Source organism: Haliotis rufescens, unplaced genomic scaffold, assembly GCF_023055435.1.
Source record: "Haliotis rufescens isolate VD_foot unplaced genomic scaffold, xgHalRufe1.0.p SCAF_14, whole genome shotgun sequence".
Classification (NCBI taxonomy): domain Eukaryota; kingdom Metazoa; phylum Mollusca; class Gastropoda; order Lepetellida; family Haliotidae; genus Haliotis; species Haliotis rufescens.
The window spans coordinates 29321706-29336401 of record NW_025963824.1 but is presented as its reverse complement, the minus strand read 5'-3'; the positions used below and the strand labels follow the sequence as shown (position 1 = coordinate 29336401).

General features: G+C 47.8%; 4 protein-coding genes across 6 annotated transcripts in view; 3 read left to right on the top strand and 1 right to left on the bottom strand.

Annotated features, from left to right (window-relative positions):
- Positions 1 to 1334: 1334 nt before the first annotated feature.
- LOC124152656 (agglutinin-like protein ARB_02240) lies at positions 1335 to 2300 on the top strand. Its single transcript, XM_046525687.2, has one exon. It carries the CDS (start codon positions 1335 to 1337, stop codon positions 2298 to 2300), a length of 966 nt encoding a protein of 321 aa, XP_046381643.2.
- A 57-nt stretch (positions 2301 to 2357) lies between these two features.
- Positions 2358 to 3257, top strand: LOC125379226 (agglutinin-like protein ARB_02240). Its single transcript, XM_048395467.1, has one exon. It carries the CDS (start codon positions 2358 to 2360, stop codon positions 3255 to 3257), a length of 900 nt encoding a protein of 299 aa, XP_048251424.1.
- A 57-nt stretch (positions 3258 to 3314) lies between these two features.
- Positions 3315 to 6709, top strand: LOC125379225 (mucin-5AC-like). The gene is made up of 5 exons (XM_048395466.1): positions 3315 to 3704; positions 4067 to 4798; positions 4952 to 5518; positions 5705 to 6007; positions 6299 to 6709. The coding sequence occupies exons 1-5, from the start codon at positions 3315 to 3317 to the stop codon at positions 6707 to 6709; spliced, it is 2403 nt and encodes an 800-aa protein (XP_048251423.1).
- Positions 6710 to 8415: 1706 nt separating this feature from the next.
- Positions 8416 to 14696, bottom strand: part of LOC124152657 — a 77770-nt gene continuing 71489 nt past the window's right edge. For 2 of the 3 annotated variants that reach the window (XM_048395250.1, XM_048395249.1), the window contains exons 7-8: positions 9263 to 11740; positions 8416 to 9128 (exon numbers count right to left, since the gene is read on the bottom strand). In XM_048395250.1, coding sequence (XP_048251207.1) covers positions 8997 to 9128; positions 9263 to 11740 — 2610 coding nt within the window. In that variant the 3' untranslated portion in view covers positions 8416 to 8996. The remainder of the gene's footprint in view (positions 9129 to 9262; positions 11741 to 14696) is intronic. The other variant, XM_048395251.1, reaches the window with a different exon arrangement.

The following is a 14696-nucleotide window of genomic DNA, read 5'->3' as shown; positions in this document are numbered from 1 at the left end:
CACAGTGACTGTCAGTACCATGCTATACGTTGTATTATTGACATGATGGAGATGTGTGTCGCTTTAAACTGTGCACACAGTGACTGTCAATACCATGCTATACGTTGTATTATTGACATGATGGAGATGTGTGTCGCTTTTAACTGTGCACACAGTGACTGTTAGTACCATGCTATACGTTGTATTATTGACATGATGGAGATGTGTGTCGCTTTTAACTGTGCACACAGTGACTGTTAGTACCATGCTATACGTTGTATTATTGACATGATGGAGATGTGTGTCGTTTTTAACTGTGCACACAGTGACTGTCAGTACCATGCTATACGTTGTATTATTGACATGATGGAGATGTGTGTCGCTTTTAACTGTGCACACAGTGACTGTCAGTACCATACTATACGTTGTATTATTGACATAATGGAGATGTGTTTTGCGATGTATAAACAAGGCCATTGATGTGTGTCGTGAGGTGGACTTTATCACCACAGATGTACAAGGCTTCTGGCTTCATCCGTTGTCATTATGACCCGTGAACATCCGGGGTAGAATAGATCTTCAGCAACCCATGCTTGCCGTAAAAGACGACTATGCTTGTCGTAAGAGGCGACTAATGGGATCGGGTGGTCAGGCTCTCTGACTTGGTTGATGCATGCCATCGATCCCAATTGCATGGATCGATGTGCATGATGTCAATCACTGGATTGTCTGGTTCAGACTCGATTATTTACAGACTGCCGTCATATAGCTGGAATATTGCTGAGTGCGGCATTAAACAACAAACAAACAAACATACAAGTAGACATTGTACATATGGATGTGATTATACTGCAGCCAATCAGACACTCTTTATTTCATGTGTAGCTAATTGTGCAATACGCCTTTACCAAATGGTTTCTTTCACCAATTGATGTGTATTATATTATCATATAGGTCGATGTCTCAATTTACAGTACAATACCATGGACATGATCCAGCAAGGCTATCATATTCCTATATCTTTCATGTTTCAGCAATTTGGTTTACTTAAATTCTCTTCTATGGTTCTTGTGGGGCTTTCGGCTGCTGCACAACCTCATTCGGGTGTCACATGGTTCTCCATACTCAGTGCTAAGAAAGGTTTGTGGTCCTCAAAGTTCATTTCTTAAGCAAGGCAGTGTCCGGTCAGCACGACCCCAAAACCAGCATACCCCTAGGGGTAGTCCGGGTCATTGGACCCCATGACCGGTACATCCCTCTCATTTTACTTCTAAGTCCGGTCCTCAAAACCCCAGGACACTCATTCTTCCTACCGGGTCACCACGACCCCAGGATTTCCCACTACGAAGGTCACCATGACCCCAGGGATTCACACTACCTGGGTCACCACGATCCCAGGGTTTCACACTGCCCAGGTCACCACGACCCCAGGGTTTCACACTACCCGTGTCATCACGACCCTAGGATATCACACTGCCTGGGTCAATAAGACGTTACTGTTTCACACTGCCCAGGTCAACACGACCCCAGAGTTTCACACTGCCCAGGTCACCTTGACGTTACTGTTTCACACTACCCGTGTCACCACGATCCCAGGGTTTCACACTGCCCAGGTCACCACGACCCCAGGGTTTCACACTGCCCAGGCCACCACGACCCCAGGGTTTCACACTACCCGTGTCACCATGACGTTACAGTTTCACACTACCCGTGTCATGACGACCCCAGGGTTTCACACTGCCCAGGTCACCACGACCCCAGGGTTTCACACTGCTCAGGCCACCCCGACACCAGGGTTTCACACTACCCGTGTCACCATGACCCCAGGGTTTCACACTGCCCAGGTCACCACGACCCCAGGGTTTCACACTGCCCAGGCCACCACGACCCCAGGGTTTCACACTACCCGTGTCACCATGACCCCAGGGTTTCACACTGCCCAGGTCACCACGACCATAGGGTTTCACACTGCCCAGGCCACCACGACCCCAGGGTTTCACACTACCCGTGTCACCATGACGTTACAGTTTCACACTGCCCAGGCCACCACGATCCCAGGGTTTCACACTGCCCATGTCACCACGAGCCTAGGGTTTCACACTGCCCAGGTCACCACGACCCTAGGGTTTCACACTGCCCAGGCCACCACGACCCCAGGGTTTCACACTGCCCATGTCACCACGAGCCTAGGGTTTCACACTACCCTTGTCACCATGACGTTACTGCTTCACAATACCCAGGTCACCACGACCCCAGGGTTTCACACTGCCCAGGTCATCACGACCCCAGGGTTTTACACTACCCGTGTCACCGTGACGTAACTGTCTCACACTGCCCAGGTTACCACGACCCTAGCATTTCACACTACCCTTGTCACCATGACGTTACTGCTTCACAATACCCAGGTCACCACGACCCCAGGGTTTCACACTGCCCAGGTCATCACGACCCCAGGGTTTTACACTACCCGTGTCACCGTGACGTTACAGTTTCACACTAGCCAGGTCACCACAACCCCAGGGTTTTACACTGCCCAGGTCACCACGACCCTAGGGTTTCACACTGCCCAGGTCACCACGACCCCAGGGTTTCACACTGCCCAGGTCACCACGACCCCAGGGTTTCACACTGCACAGGTCACCACGACCCCAGGGTTTCACACTGCCCAGGTCACCACGACCCCAGGGTTTTACACTGCCCAGGTCACCTTGACGTTACTGTTTCACACTACCCGTGTCACCACGATCCCAGGGTTTCACACTGCCCAGGTCACCACGACCCCAGGGTTTCACACTGTCCAGGCCACCACGACCCCAGGGTTTCACACTACCCGGGTCACCATGACGTTACAGTTTCACACTACCCGTGTCATAACGACCCCAGGGTTTCACACTGCCCAGGTCACCACGACCCCAGGGTTTCACACTGCTCAGGCCACCACGACCCCAGGGTTTCACACTACCCGTGTCACCATGACCCCAGGGTTTCACACTGCCCAGGTCACCACGACCCTAGGGTTTCACACTGCCCAGGCCACCACGACCCCAGGGTTTAACACTACCCGTGCCACCATGACGTTACAGTTTCACACTGCCCAGGTCACCACGACCCCAGAGTTTCACACTGCCCATGTCACCACGAGCCTAGGGTTTCACACTACCCGTGTCACCGTGATGTTACAGTTTCACACTGCCCAGGTCACCACGACCCCAGGGTTTCACACTGCCCAGGTCATCACGACCCTAGGGTTTCACACTACCCTTGTCACCGTGACGTAACTGTCTCACACTGCCCAGGTTACCACGACCCTAGCATTTCACACTACCCTTGTCACCATGACGTTACTGCTTAACAATACCCAGGTCACCACGACCCGAGGGTTTCACACTGCCCAGGTCATCACGACCCCAGGGTTTTACACTACCCGTGTCACCGTGACGTTACAGTTTCACACTAGCCAGGTCACCACAACCCCAGGGTTTTACACTGCCCAGGTCACCACGACCCTAGGGTTTCACACTGCCCAGGTCACCACGACCCCAGGGTTTCACACTGCCCAGGTCACCACGACCCCAGGGTTTCACACTGCACAGGTCACCACGACCCCAAGGTTTCACACTGCCCAGGTCACCACGACCCCAGGGTTTTACACTTCCCAGGTCACCATGACGCTACTGTTTCACACTGCCCGTGTCACCACGACGCCAGGGATTTACACTTCCCAGGTCACCACGACGCCAGGGTTCACACAACCTGGGTCACCACGACCCTAACATTTCACACTCACCGTGTCACCATGACGTTACTGTTTCACACTGCCCGTCTCACCACGACGTTACTGTTTCACACTACCCGTCTCACCACGACGTTACTGTTTCACACTGCCCAGGCCACCACGACCCCAGGGTTTCACACTTCCCAGGTCACCACGACCCTAGCATGTCACACTACCCGTGTCACCGTGACGTTACTGTTTCACACTACCCAGGTCACCACAACCCAAGGGTTTCACAGTGCCGAGGTCACCACGATCCCAGGGTTTCACACTACCCGTGTCACCGTGACGTAACTGTTTCATACTGCCCAGGCCACCACGACCCCAGGGTTTCACACTGCCCAGGTCACCACGACCCCAGAGTTTCACACTGCCCAGGTCACAACGACCCCAGAGTTTCACACTGCCCAGGTCACCACGACCCCAGAGTTTCACACTGCCCAGGTCACAACGACCCCAGAGTTTCACACTGCCCAGGTCACCACGACCCCAGAGTTTCACACTGCCAAGGTCACCACGACCCCAGAGTTTCACACTGCCCAGGCCACCACGACCCCAGAGTTTCACACTGCCCAGGTCACCACGACCCCAGAGTTTCACACTGCCCAGGCCACCACGACCCCAGAGTTTCACACTGCCCAGGCCACAACGACCCCAGAGTTTCACACTACCCGTGTCACCACGACCCCAGAGTTTCACACTGCCCAGGCCACCACGACCCCAGAGTTTCACACTACCCGTGTCACCACGACCCCAGAGTTTCACACTGCCCAGGCCACCACGACCCCAGAGTTTCACACTACCCGTGTCACCACGACCCCAGAGTTTCACACTACCCGTGTCACCACGACCCCAGAGTTTCACACTGCCCGTGTCACCGTGACGTTCCTGTTTCACACTACCCGTGTCACCACGACCCCAGAGTTTCACACTGCCCAGGCCACCACGACCCCAGAGTTTCACACTACCCGTGTCACCACGACCCCAGAGTTTCACACTACCCGTGTCACCACGACCCCAGAGTTTCACACTGCCCGTGTCACCGTGACGTAACTGTCTCACACTGCCCAGGTCACCACGTCCCCAGGGTTTCACACTGCCCAGGTCACAACGACTTCAGGGTTTCACACTGCCCGTGTCACCGTGACGTTACTGTTTCAAACTACCCGTGTCACTGTGACGTAACACACTGCCCAGGTCACCACGACCCCAGGGTTTCACACTGCCCAGGTCACAACGACTTCAGGGTTTCACACTACCCGTGTCACCGTGACCCCAGAGTTTCACACTGCCCAGGTCAACACGACCCCAGGGTTTCACACTGCCTGTGTCACTGTGACGTTACTGTCTCACACTGCCCAGGTTACCACGACCTCAGAGTTTCACACTGCCCAGGTCACCACGACCCCAGAGTTTCACACTGCCCAGGTCACCACGACCCCAGAGTTTCACACTGCCCAGGCCACCACGACCCCAGAGTTTCACACTGCCCAGGTCACCACGACCCCAGAGTTTCACACTGCCCAGGCCACCACGACCCCAGAGTTTCACACTGCCCAGGCCACCACGACCCCAGAGTTTCACACTACCCGTGTCACCACGACCCCAGAGTTTCACACTGCCCAGGCCACCACGACCCCAGAGTTTCACACTACCCGTGTCACCACGACCCCAGAGTTTCACACTACCCGTGTCACCACGACCCCAGAGTTTCACACTGCCCGTGTCACCGTGACGTTCCTGTTTCAAACTACCCGTGTCACTGTGACGTAACACACTGCCCAGGTCACCACGACCCCAGGGTTTCACACTGCCCAGGTCACAACGACTTCAGGGTTTCACACTACCCGTGTCACCGTGACCCCAGAGTTTCACACTGCCCAGGTCAACACGACCCCAGGGTTTCACACTGCCTGTGTCACTGTGACGTTACTGTCTCACACTGCCCAGGTTACCACGACCTCAGAGTTTCACACTGCCCAGGCCACCACGACCCCAGAGTTTCACACTGCCCAGGTCACAACGACCCCAGGGTTTCACACTGCCCAGGTCACCACGACCCCAGAGTTTCACACTGCCCAGGCCACCACGACCCCAGAGTTTCACACTGCCCAGGCCACCACGACCCCAGAGTTTCACACTGCCCAGGTCACAACGACCCCAGGGTTTCACACTGCCCAGGTCACCACGACCCCAGAGTTTCACACTGCCCAGGCCACCACGACCCCAGGGTTTCACACTGCCTGTGTCACTGTGACGTAACTGTCTCACACTGCCCAGGTTACCACGACCTCAGAGTCTCACACTGCCCAGGCCACCACGACCCCACGGTTTCACACTGCCCAGGCCACCACGACCCCAGAGTTTCACACTGCCCAGGCCACCACGACCTCAGAGTTTCACACTACCCGTGTCACCGTGACGTTCCTGTTTCAAACTACCCGTGTCACCGTGACCCCAGAGTTTCACACTGCCCAGGTCACCACGACCCCAGGGTTTCACACTGCCCGTGTCACTGTGACGTAACTGTCTCATACTGTCCAGGCCACCACGACCCCAGAGTTTCACACTACCCGTGTCACCACGACCCCAGAGTTTCACACTGCCCAGGCCACCACGACCCCAGAGTTTCACACTACCCGTGTCACCACGACCCCAGAGTTTCACACTGCCCAGGCCACCACGACCCCAGAGTTTCACACTACCCGTGTCACCACGACCCCAGAGTTTCACACTGCCCAGGTTACCACGACCTCAGAGTTTCACACTACCCAGGTTACCACGACCTCAGAGTTTGACACTGCCCATGTCACCACGACCCCAGGGTTTCACACTGCCCAGGCCACCACAACCCCAGGGTTTCACACTGCCCAGGCCACCACGACCCCAGGGTTTCACACTGCCCATGTCACCACGACCCCAGGGTTTCACACTGCCCGTATCACTGTGACGTAACTGTCTCACACTGCCCAGGCCACCACGACCCCAGGGTTTGACACTGCCCAGGCCACCACGACCCCAGGGTTTCACACTGCCCATGTCACCACGACCCCAGGGTTTCACACTACCCGTGTCACTGTGACGTAACTGTCTCACACTGCCCAGGTTACCACGACCTCAGAGTTTCACACTGCCCAGGTCACAACGACTTCAGGGTTTCACACTACCCGTGTCACCACGACCCCAGAGTTTCACACTACCCGTGTCACCACGACCCCAGAGTTTCACACTGCCCAGGCCACCACGACCCCAGGGTTTCACACTGCCCATGTCACCACGACCCCAGGGTTTCACACTACCCGTGTCACTGTGACGTAACTGTCTCGAACTGCCCAGGCCACCACGACCCCAGGGTTTCACACTGCCCAGGCCAGCACGACCCCAGAGTTTAACACTGCCCAGGTCACAACGACCCCAGGGTTTCACACTGTCCAGGTCACCACGACTTCAGGGTTTCACACTGCCCAGGTCACCACAACTTCAGGGTTTTCACAATACCCATGTCACCACGACCCTAGGGTTTCACAGCAGGCAACCGAGGCAGCCTCCCTATGATGCCAAACATTTGTAAGCAAATAAAATGTTCTTTTTATGTAATACACTTTATGTTGTTTGTTACACAAAGTGCATGCCTTGAGGTGGTGACCAAAAATATTTTCTGTCTCTAAAAATAATCAAAGCTTTCCCTCCCCAGAATATTCAATTGTTGGTTCCTTGTGACAAACGCGGGATCTTGTGATGGCTTTTGCTTTGGAATAACTTTTTTGAATCATTAAGAAGAACAATAAGAAAGATGATTAAAATATTTATTTCACTAATATGAGGATTTTATCTACAGACAAAAATCAAGAAAGAGAAATGCATCACACTATAAATTGTGATATTTGTATTAATAATTGTACTAAAACTATATATAACTATGGGAGATAGAAATGTACAGACACTCGTGTCATATCTCGATAAATGACAAAGTAGAAAACCAGTTTGAATATGTAAACGACACAACTTTTCAAGTTGATCAATATTCATCATGTAGACACAATCACAATCACAATCACATCATCAAATATACCAGTTTCTATCCCTCTAAAGTAAAGTAACCATATATTTTATAATAATATTTTATAAAAAATATTTTTTGTGGAATTATGAAATGGCCTATGAGGTTGATATTCCGTCAAACTAATCCAAGGACACTTGACACTTGAAACGTCAGACAAAAAGAGCAGTGTTTAGTGCTTTAATTATTTTACAATATGATACATTTAAACATCATCATTCTCCCTCTAGACATTGGCATTTGTTATCCAACCTCACACCTGGACCGTTACCAGCCTTTAAAATAATACAACATAGCATAGAAAACACAATAAAATGCTCAATATAATTTTATGAGGAGACATCATCAGTAGTCATTGTACATATGGATGTGATCACACTGCAGCCAATCAGACACTCTTTATTTCATGTGTAGCTACTTGTGCAATAAACCCGTGAAGATCCGGGATAGAATAGGTCTTCAGCAACCCGTGCTTGCCGTAAAAGGCGACTGTGCTTGTCATAAGAGGCGACTAACGGGATCGGGTGGTCAGACTCGCTGCCTTGGTTTGATGCATGTCATCGATCCCAATTGCGCGGATCGATGTTCATAATATTAATCCCTGGCTTGTCTGGTCTAGGCTAGATTATTTACAGACTGCCGTCATATAGCTGGAATATTGATGAGTGCGGCGTTAAACAACCAACCAACCAACTTCTGCAATACGTCTTTACCACATAGAGTCACTTTCACCAATTGGTGTGTATTATATAATCATATATTTACAATAAAATACTCAACATGATATTATGAGGTAAGCGGACAGGGTAGAACGTTTTTACAGGTTGAAAGTGAATGTCTAAGAGTCAACCTAGACACATCTACCAATCAATATCATTGGAAACAGTTAAGCAAGGTGAATCACTAAAATATGGCACATTTGACAGCATTGGACGCGTGTTACTCTACAAGTAATGAAGTAACTTTATATTGAACAAAACATTAAATTGACTACAAATAACGAAGGATCAAAATAAAGGTTCCATTTCTGAAATCTGTTTTCTTGTTTCAGTGGATTTGTCTCCTTTCGTCAAGCACCCCATAATGTAAATATGATCTTAAAAGAACAATCTAGAAGACGTCACATACACTTTGTCACAGGGTGTTTCTTTATTGCAACACATTCACTCCACATGAGATGTCCTATTGTCGTTTTTTCTTAGTTGGGGGATGCTGATTGCGTAGTTTCCGTTTGCGTCTTCCTGCTTCTTCTGTCACTCCCCCACTGGCACTGATACTCCCCAGTGAAGTGTCTGACTCGCCAAGGTGAACCTGCTAACAAAATTACTTGTTTAAATCAGCCATTCAGTGATGGGTATTGTGGAGAGAATTCACCTATTCTGTGATCAACTAAATGTTACTGATGATATACTTATTTACTTATTTACATATTTTCAGTTGATACTCACTTTGTTCAGGGTCAAATCAGCTCTATATGCTTCAAGTTCCTGTAATCGTCTTTCAAATCTACTGTTTCTCACATACTGTTGGGAAAGGATTGCTTGAAACTCAGATTTGGTTATGTATTCGTTTTCCTCAGCTGATTTCCTTTCATCTGCCTGTGGTTGAATCTCAGACACATGTGTGCTTGTCCCAGCTGTTATCACACACATATCGGTGTCTGTCCCAGCTGTTATCACACGCATCTCGGTGTCTGTCGCAGCTGTTATCACACACATCCCGGTGTCTGTCCCAGCTGTTATCACACGCATCTCGTTGTCTGTCCCAGCTGTTATCACACGCATCTCGGTGTCTGTCCCAGCTGTTATCACACGCATCTCGTTGTCTGTCCCAGTGTCTGTCGATTTGATGTTTCGTCTATTTGCACCAAGACCCGCGACTGATTGTGATTCGTGTCGCTCCGTTCTCTCTTCTCTTGACGCATCTTCATTTTGATCTTGACATCTGTCAGTTGCTGTATTCGGTTGATCCAACTGGTTGTTCTCAGTGGGTACAGCCGCTTCATGTGAGGGTTGAGATGTATCAGTTTCTTCATCTACACAACCCTCATCTGCAGCATCCTGTTGTGTCTCATCATCAGGGGAGTTATCAGGATTTGATGCGTCACTGGATGTCGTATTCCTATCATCACCTGTCATCACATAGAAGGGATTATTCCCAATGTTTGCTGGTAACGCACAATCAGCTGTATCTGTCTGGAGCGGGACATCATTCATTTCAGTGTCAGTGACTGCTGTATTTGCATCATCGCCTTGCATGAAATTGAAGAGAACAGATGCTAAGCCTGCGTAAAAAGTATCATCGGATGTATCTGGTGTGAGACTGATGTGTCCTAGTATATCACCTGGCATTTCAACAACACCATTTCTGGGAGATGGCGACACCAAGTCGATATTCCTCTGTCCTTCCTGATTTGGTTCTTCCGAGTCATTGTTGACCTTAGTTTCATCAAAGGAATTACTGTCTGACATCATACCATGCTCAGCTACCGAGGCATGTGACGAATCAGTTCCTGACGTACATGGCGTGGATTTCATTTCATTTTCTCGGATATTATCTGACGTCATTCGTACAAAGTCACTATTTCCCGTAGTCTCTGCTTCCATGATGTCCTGATCCTGATGTGGCGTGTCTGTTGTGTCTGGTGTGCGGGTTGACAGTGTACAGTGACTGTTAGATAGTCCCCCTGGGGAACTGTCTGTCTCTGCCCCCTCTACCGTTGTTCCACCTGTTAACATGCCATGACAAGGTATTCCAGTAGCTGTGCACAGCTCTGAAGCAGTTACATTACTGATCTGCTTTGTTTTGGGGTTCTTGTTTTTCTTTCTTTGTCTTCTCTTGCTTTGATGACGTGTCACTATGTTAGAAATGATGGGGTTGGTTTCACAGACTGTGTTGGTTACAGATTGGGAGTCTGCTAGTTGGCCAAACTCGGAATGTGTTGTTGTGACTGATGGAGGCCTTGCTGTGTGATGACGTGTTACATTTGACATTTTCTCCTGTACCAGCTGTGTCAAGCGACGAATGGCTTCAGTGGTCGAGGAGGTGAAGTCTGGTTCACACATTAGAGCATCTACAGCAGCCCTGTAGTTCTCTGTCTTGAGGTGCTGCCGTAGTCTGTCCTGAGTTTCTTGGTGGTCAAGATTAACAGCGAAAGGTGCCAAGTCTGTGGGGAGACAGTTCCTTTCTGTCAGAACTCTTCCAAGTTCCTTAGCCCTCTCTATCAGATCTGAGAGGCTGTCCTTGTTCTTTCCTGACGGATTTTTCCAACGAAAGTTGTTTGAAAATCCGGCATTGTAAGCTGCATTGGCAACTTCGTCGGACCAGATAGTTTTACCAATTTTGAGGTGTTTTCTGAGAGTTTCTGAAAACCGACGAACCAGCATTTCGATGCATGTTCTAGGGTTAAACTCTGGCCCAGGGTTGCTCTCAACATCGTGAGACAACCACAGGGCCAACATCGACGCCATCTTAAATGCATACTTGAGTCTACCTCTGCTGAGGGAGATGTTGTAGGAATCAGACTTCAATGAATCCAGCACTTCTCCCAGTTTGTACAACAGAAGATCACAGAACATGATTTTCCATGTGCTGGCTGTCATCTTATAGAAGGTCTTGATCAGTGACTCCAGTTTCAGTTTTGCGTCCTCACTCAGTGACTGCAACGTGTCCTCAACTAAGTCGGTGATTTGTTGCAGGACAATCTTCACTTCTCTACAAGTTTCTTTTACTGACATCTTGTTGTCAGAGAGTCTCTCCTTCTGTTTCAGCATCTCCTCACTCATCGTCTGAATGAATCCTGCCGCGTGCGTTACTTTAGGGTCTGACTGTGAGGTTGTGTCCTGTTGGAGTTTCTGTGTCTCGGTCTTGATTTGCTCTGCTGCACTCTGGACTTCTCTTTCCTCCCGTTTCCTCTCCTCTTCCAACTGAATAGAAATACAAGAATGTTATACAGAATATATATTCACATTGCTTTATATTTTCTTTCGCATTTGTTTCTGTTATATTCCTCTTTCCTAACAACTATCACTATACTTAGTTTATCAAATATATTCTGAAATCTTCTGTCATATGTACATTGTACTTGGTACAATAAACTTATGAGTGGAAATATTGATAATCGTATGACATATTTACATTTATTTGGGGCTTGGTACCCTTATATCTGAGGTTTCACAGGCTATTAGAATATAGCTTTGGATAAAGTTTACTTAGGGTTTTGGATTATCGGTGTTTTAAAACCACAATAATCTATCTGGAGGAAACTGGCGATTTTAACTTGTTCAGATAACTTTGTTATATGCAGTCCCTTTGTCTGTCTGTTTGATTCTCTATGCGCCCGTCGTAGGTCATTTGAGATGTACGTGATTTGAAACCTTGTGCTTCGACGTGGTCTGCCAGTAGAATGAAATTGGCTGAACGTAGTCATAATTTTTCCGCCGTCTCCCGGTCCTAAATCCCACCCTAAATTATACACCTCTCCCAGTCCTTACTCCCACCTTAACACATACATCTTCCCCAGTTGTAACGCCTACATATATCTCATCCAGTCCTATCTCCAACCCTAACATATATATCTCCCCTAGTCCTAACCCTCACCCTAACAAATACCTCTCCACCAGTCCAAACCCTTACCCTAATATGTTATCGCATTGTCATCCGTTACATATACATGAATGCATTGTTGGAAGCTAAAAAGGAACATTTTTAAAATCTCGTTGTCATCCGTTACATATACATGTTTGTATTGTTGGAAAGCTTATAAAGGAACATTTTTTTTAAATCAGTAAAGGTGAACAGCCTGTAATACCTGGTTAACAGATAACCAGATTTAAATAATTTAGAACCATTTTGTAATGACACTGCAACCCGTGTGTTTCGCATTCTAATTCGTATGACATGGGCACAGTTTGCATATTGCCGTGATGCTTAAATTACTGGCTTCACGGCGGGGTTACATATAACAATAGTATCAGGTGAAAACGTGACGGCAACGTGCATGGAAAGGGTTCTTCATGTAAGACAGCAAATTGTGGATTAAATGTAGAACTTTTGCCATGGAATTAAAAACCAAAAGACTTCGTGCCATATGTGTAGTATGTGGTTGAAAACCCTTTCAATTGTGTGCTGCTTCCAAAAGCTGTAACTTCCTCATCCATAATCAGAACCCATGCCTTTTTCTGATTGTTATCATGTTAATATGTTTTTATTTCCAAACTGACTTTGATGAGTAGCAATAGTTCTTTGGCAGTTATGACTACATCTGGAAGTTATGTGTTGTATCATTAAACGAGAATATTATGGAATTCTACGACATGTCAATCTGACATCATAATGAGATTAATCTTGTATCGTGTGAGAAGTGATCCTATCTGTTAGTAATGACTGCGTCTGAACGGACTTTGCCTTCAACAGTTCACAATAAACATATGGGTGCTAGATGAATACTTGGCGTAAATAAACATAGGTATTCCAAAGAAGTCAACATACAAACATTCAGTATTATATCTTCTTCATAGTTTCAAAACCTTACTAACAAACCGTGACTTAAATCACAGACAACAGTCTGTGTAAGTGAAAAATGTACCACATGATACTGAATAAAGCATCCTGTATCACCCGGTCTGTGTAAGTTACACATGTGCCACATGATACCGAATATATCCCCTGTATGTCCCCGTCTGTGTCAGTTACACATGTACCACATGATACTGAACATATCCCCTATATGTCCCTGTCTGTGTAAGTTACACATGTACCACATGATTCCGAATATATGCCGTGTCTGTCCCTGTCTGTGTAAGTTACACATGTACCACATGATACCGAATATATCCCCTGTATGTCCCCGCCTGTGTAAGTTACTAATGTACCACATGATACCGAATGAATCCCCTGTATGTCCCAGTATGTGTAAGTTACATAAGTACCACATGATACCGAATATATCCCCTGTATGTCCCCGTCTGTGTAATTTACTAATGTACCACGTGATACCGAATATATCCCCTGTATGTCCCCGTCTGTGTAAGTTACACATATATCACATGATACTGAACATATCCCCTATATGTCCCCGTCTGTGTAAGTTACACATGTATCATATGATACTGAACATATCCCCTGTATGTCCCCGTCTGTGTAAATGACATATGTACTACGTTATACACAATATCTCCCCGGTATCTCCCCGTCTGTATAAGTTAGACATGTACCACATGATACTTAATATATCCCTTGGATGTCCCCGTCTTTGTAAGTTACACATGTACCACATGATACTGAATATATACCATGTATCTCCCCGCCAGTGTAAGTTACACATGTACCACATAATACTAAATAAATACCCTGTATCTTCCCGCATGTGTAAGTTACACATGTATCACATGATACTTAATATATCCCGTGTATGTCCCCGTCTGTGTAAATGACAAATGCACATGATACCGAATATATTCCCTGTATGTCCCAGTCTGTGAAGGTGACACATGTACCAGATGATACTAAATATATCCCCTGTATGTCCCCGTCTGTGTACGTTACACATGTTCCACATGATACTGAATAAATCCCCTGTATGTCCCCGTCTGTTTAAGTTACACATGTATCACATGATACTTAATAAATCCCCTGTATGTCCCCTCTGTGTAAGTTACACATTACCACATGATACTTAATATATCCCCTGTATCTCCCCGTCTGTGTAAGTTACACATGTAGCACATGATACTGAATATATCCCCTGTATGTCCCCGTCTGTGTAAGTTACACATGCACCACATGATACTGAATATATCCCTTGAATGTCCCCGTCTGTTTAAGTTACACATGTACCACATGATACTGAACATATCCCCTGTAGGTCCCCGTCTGTGTAAA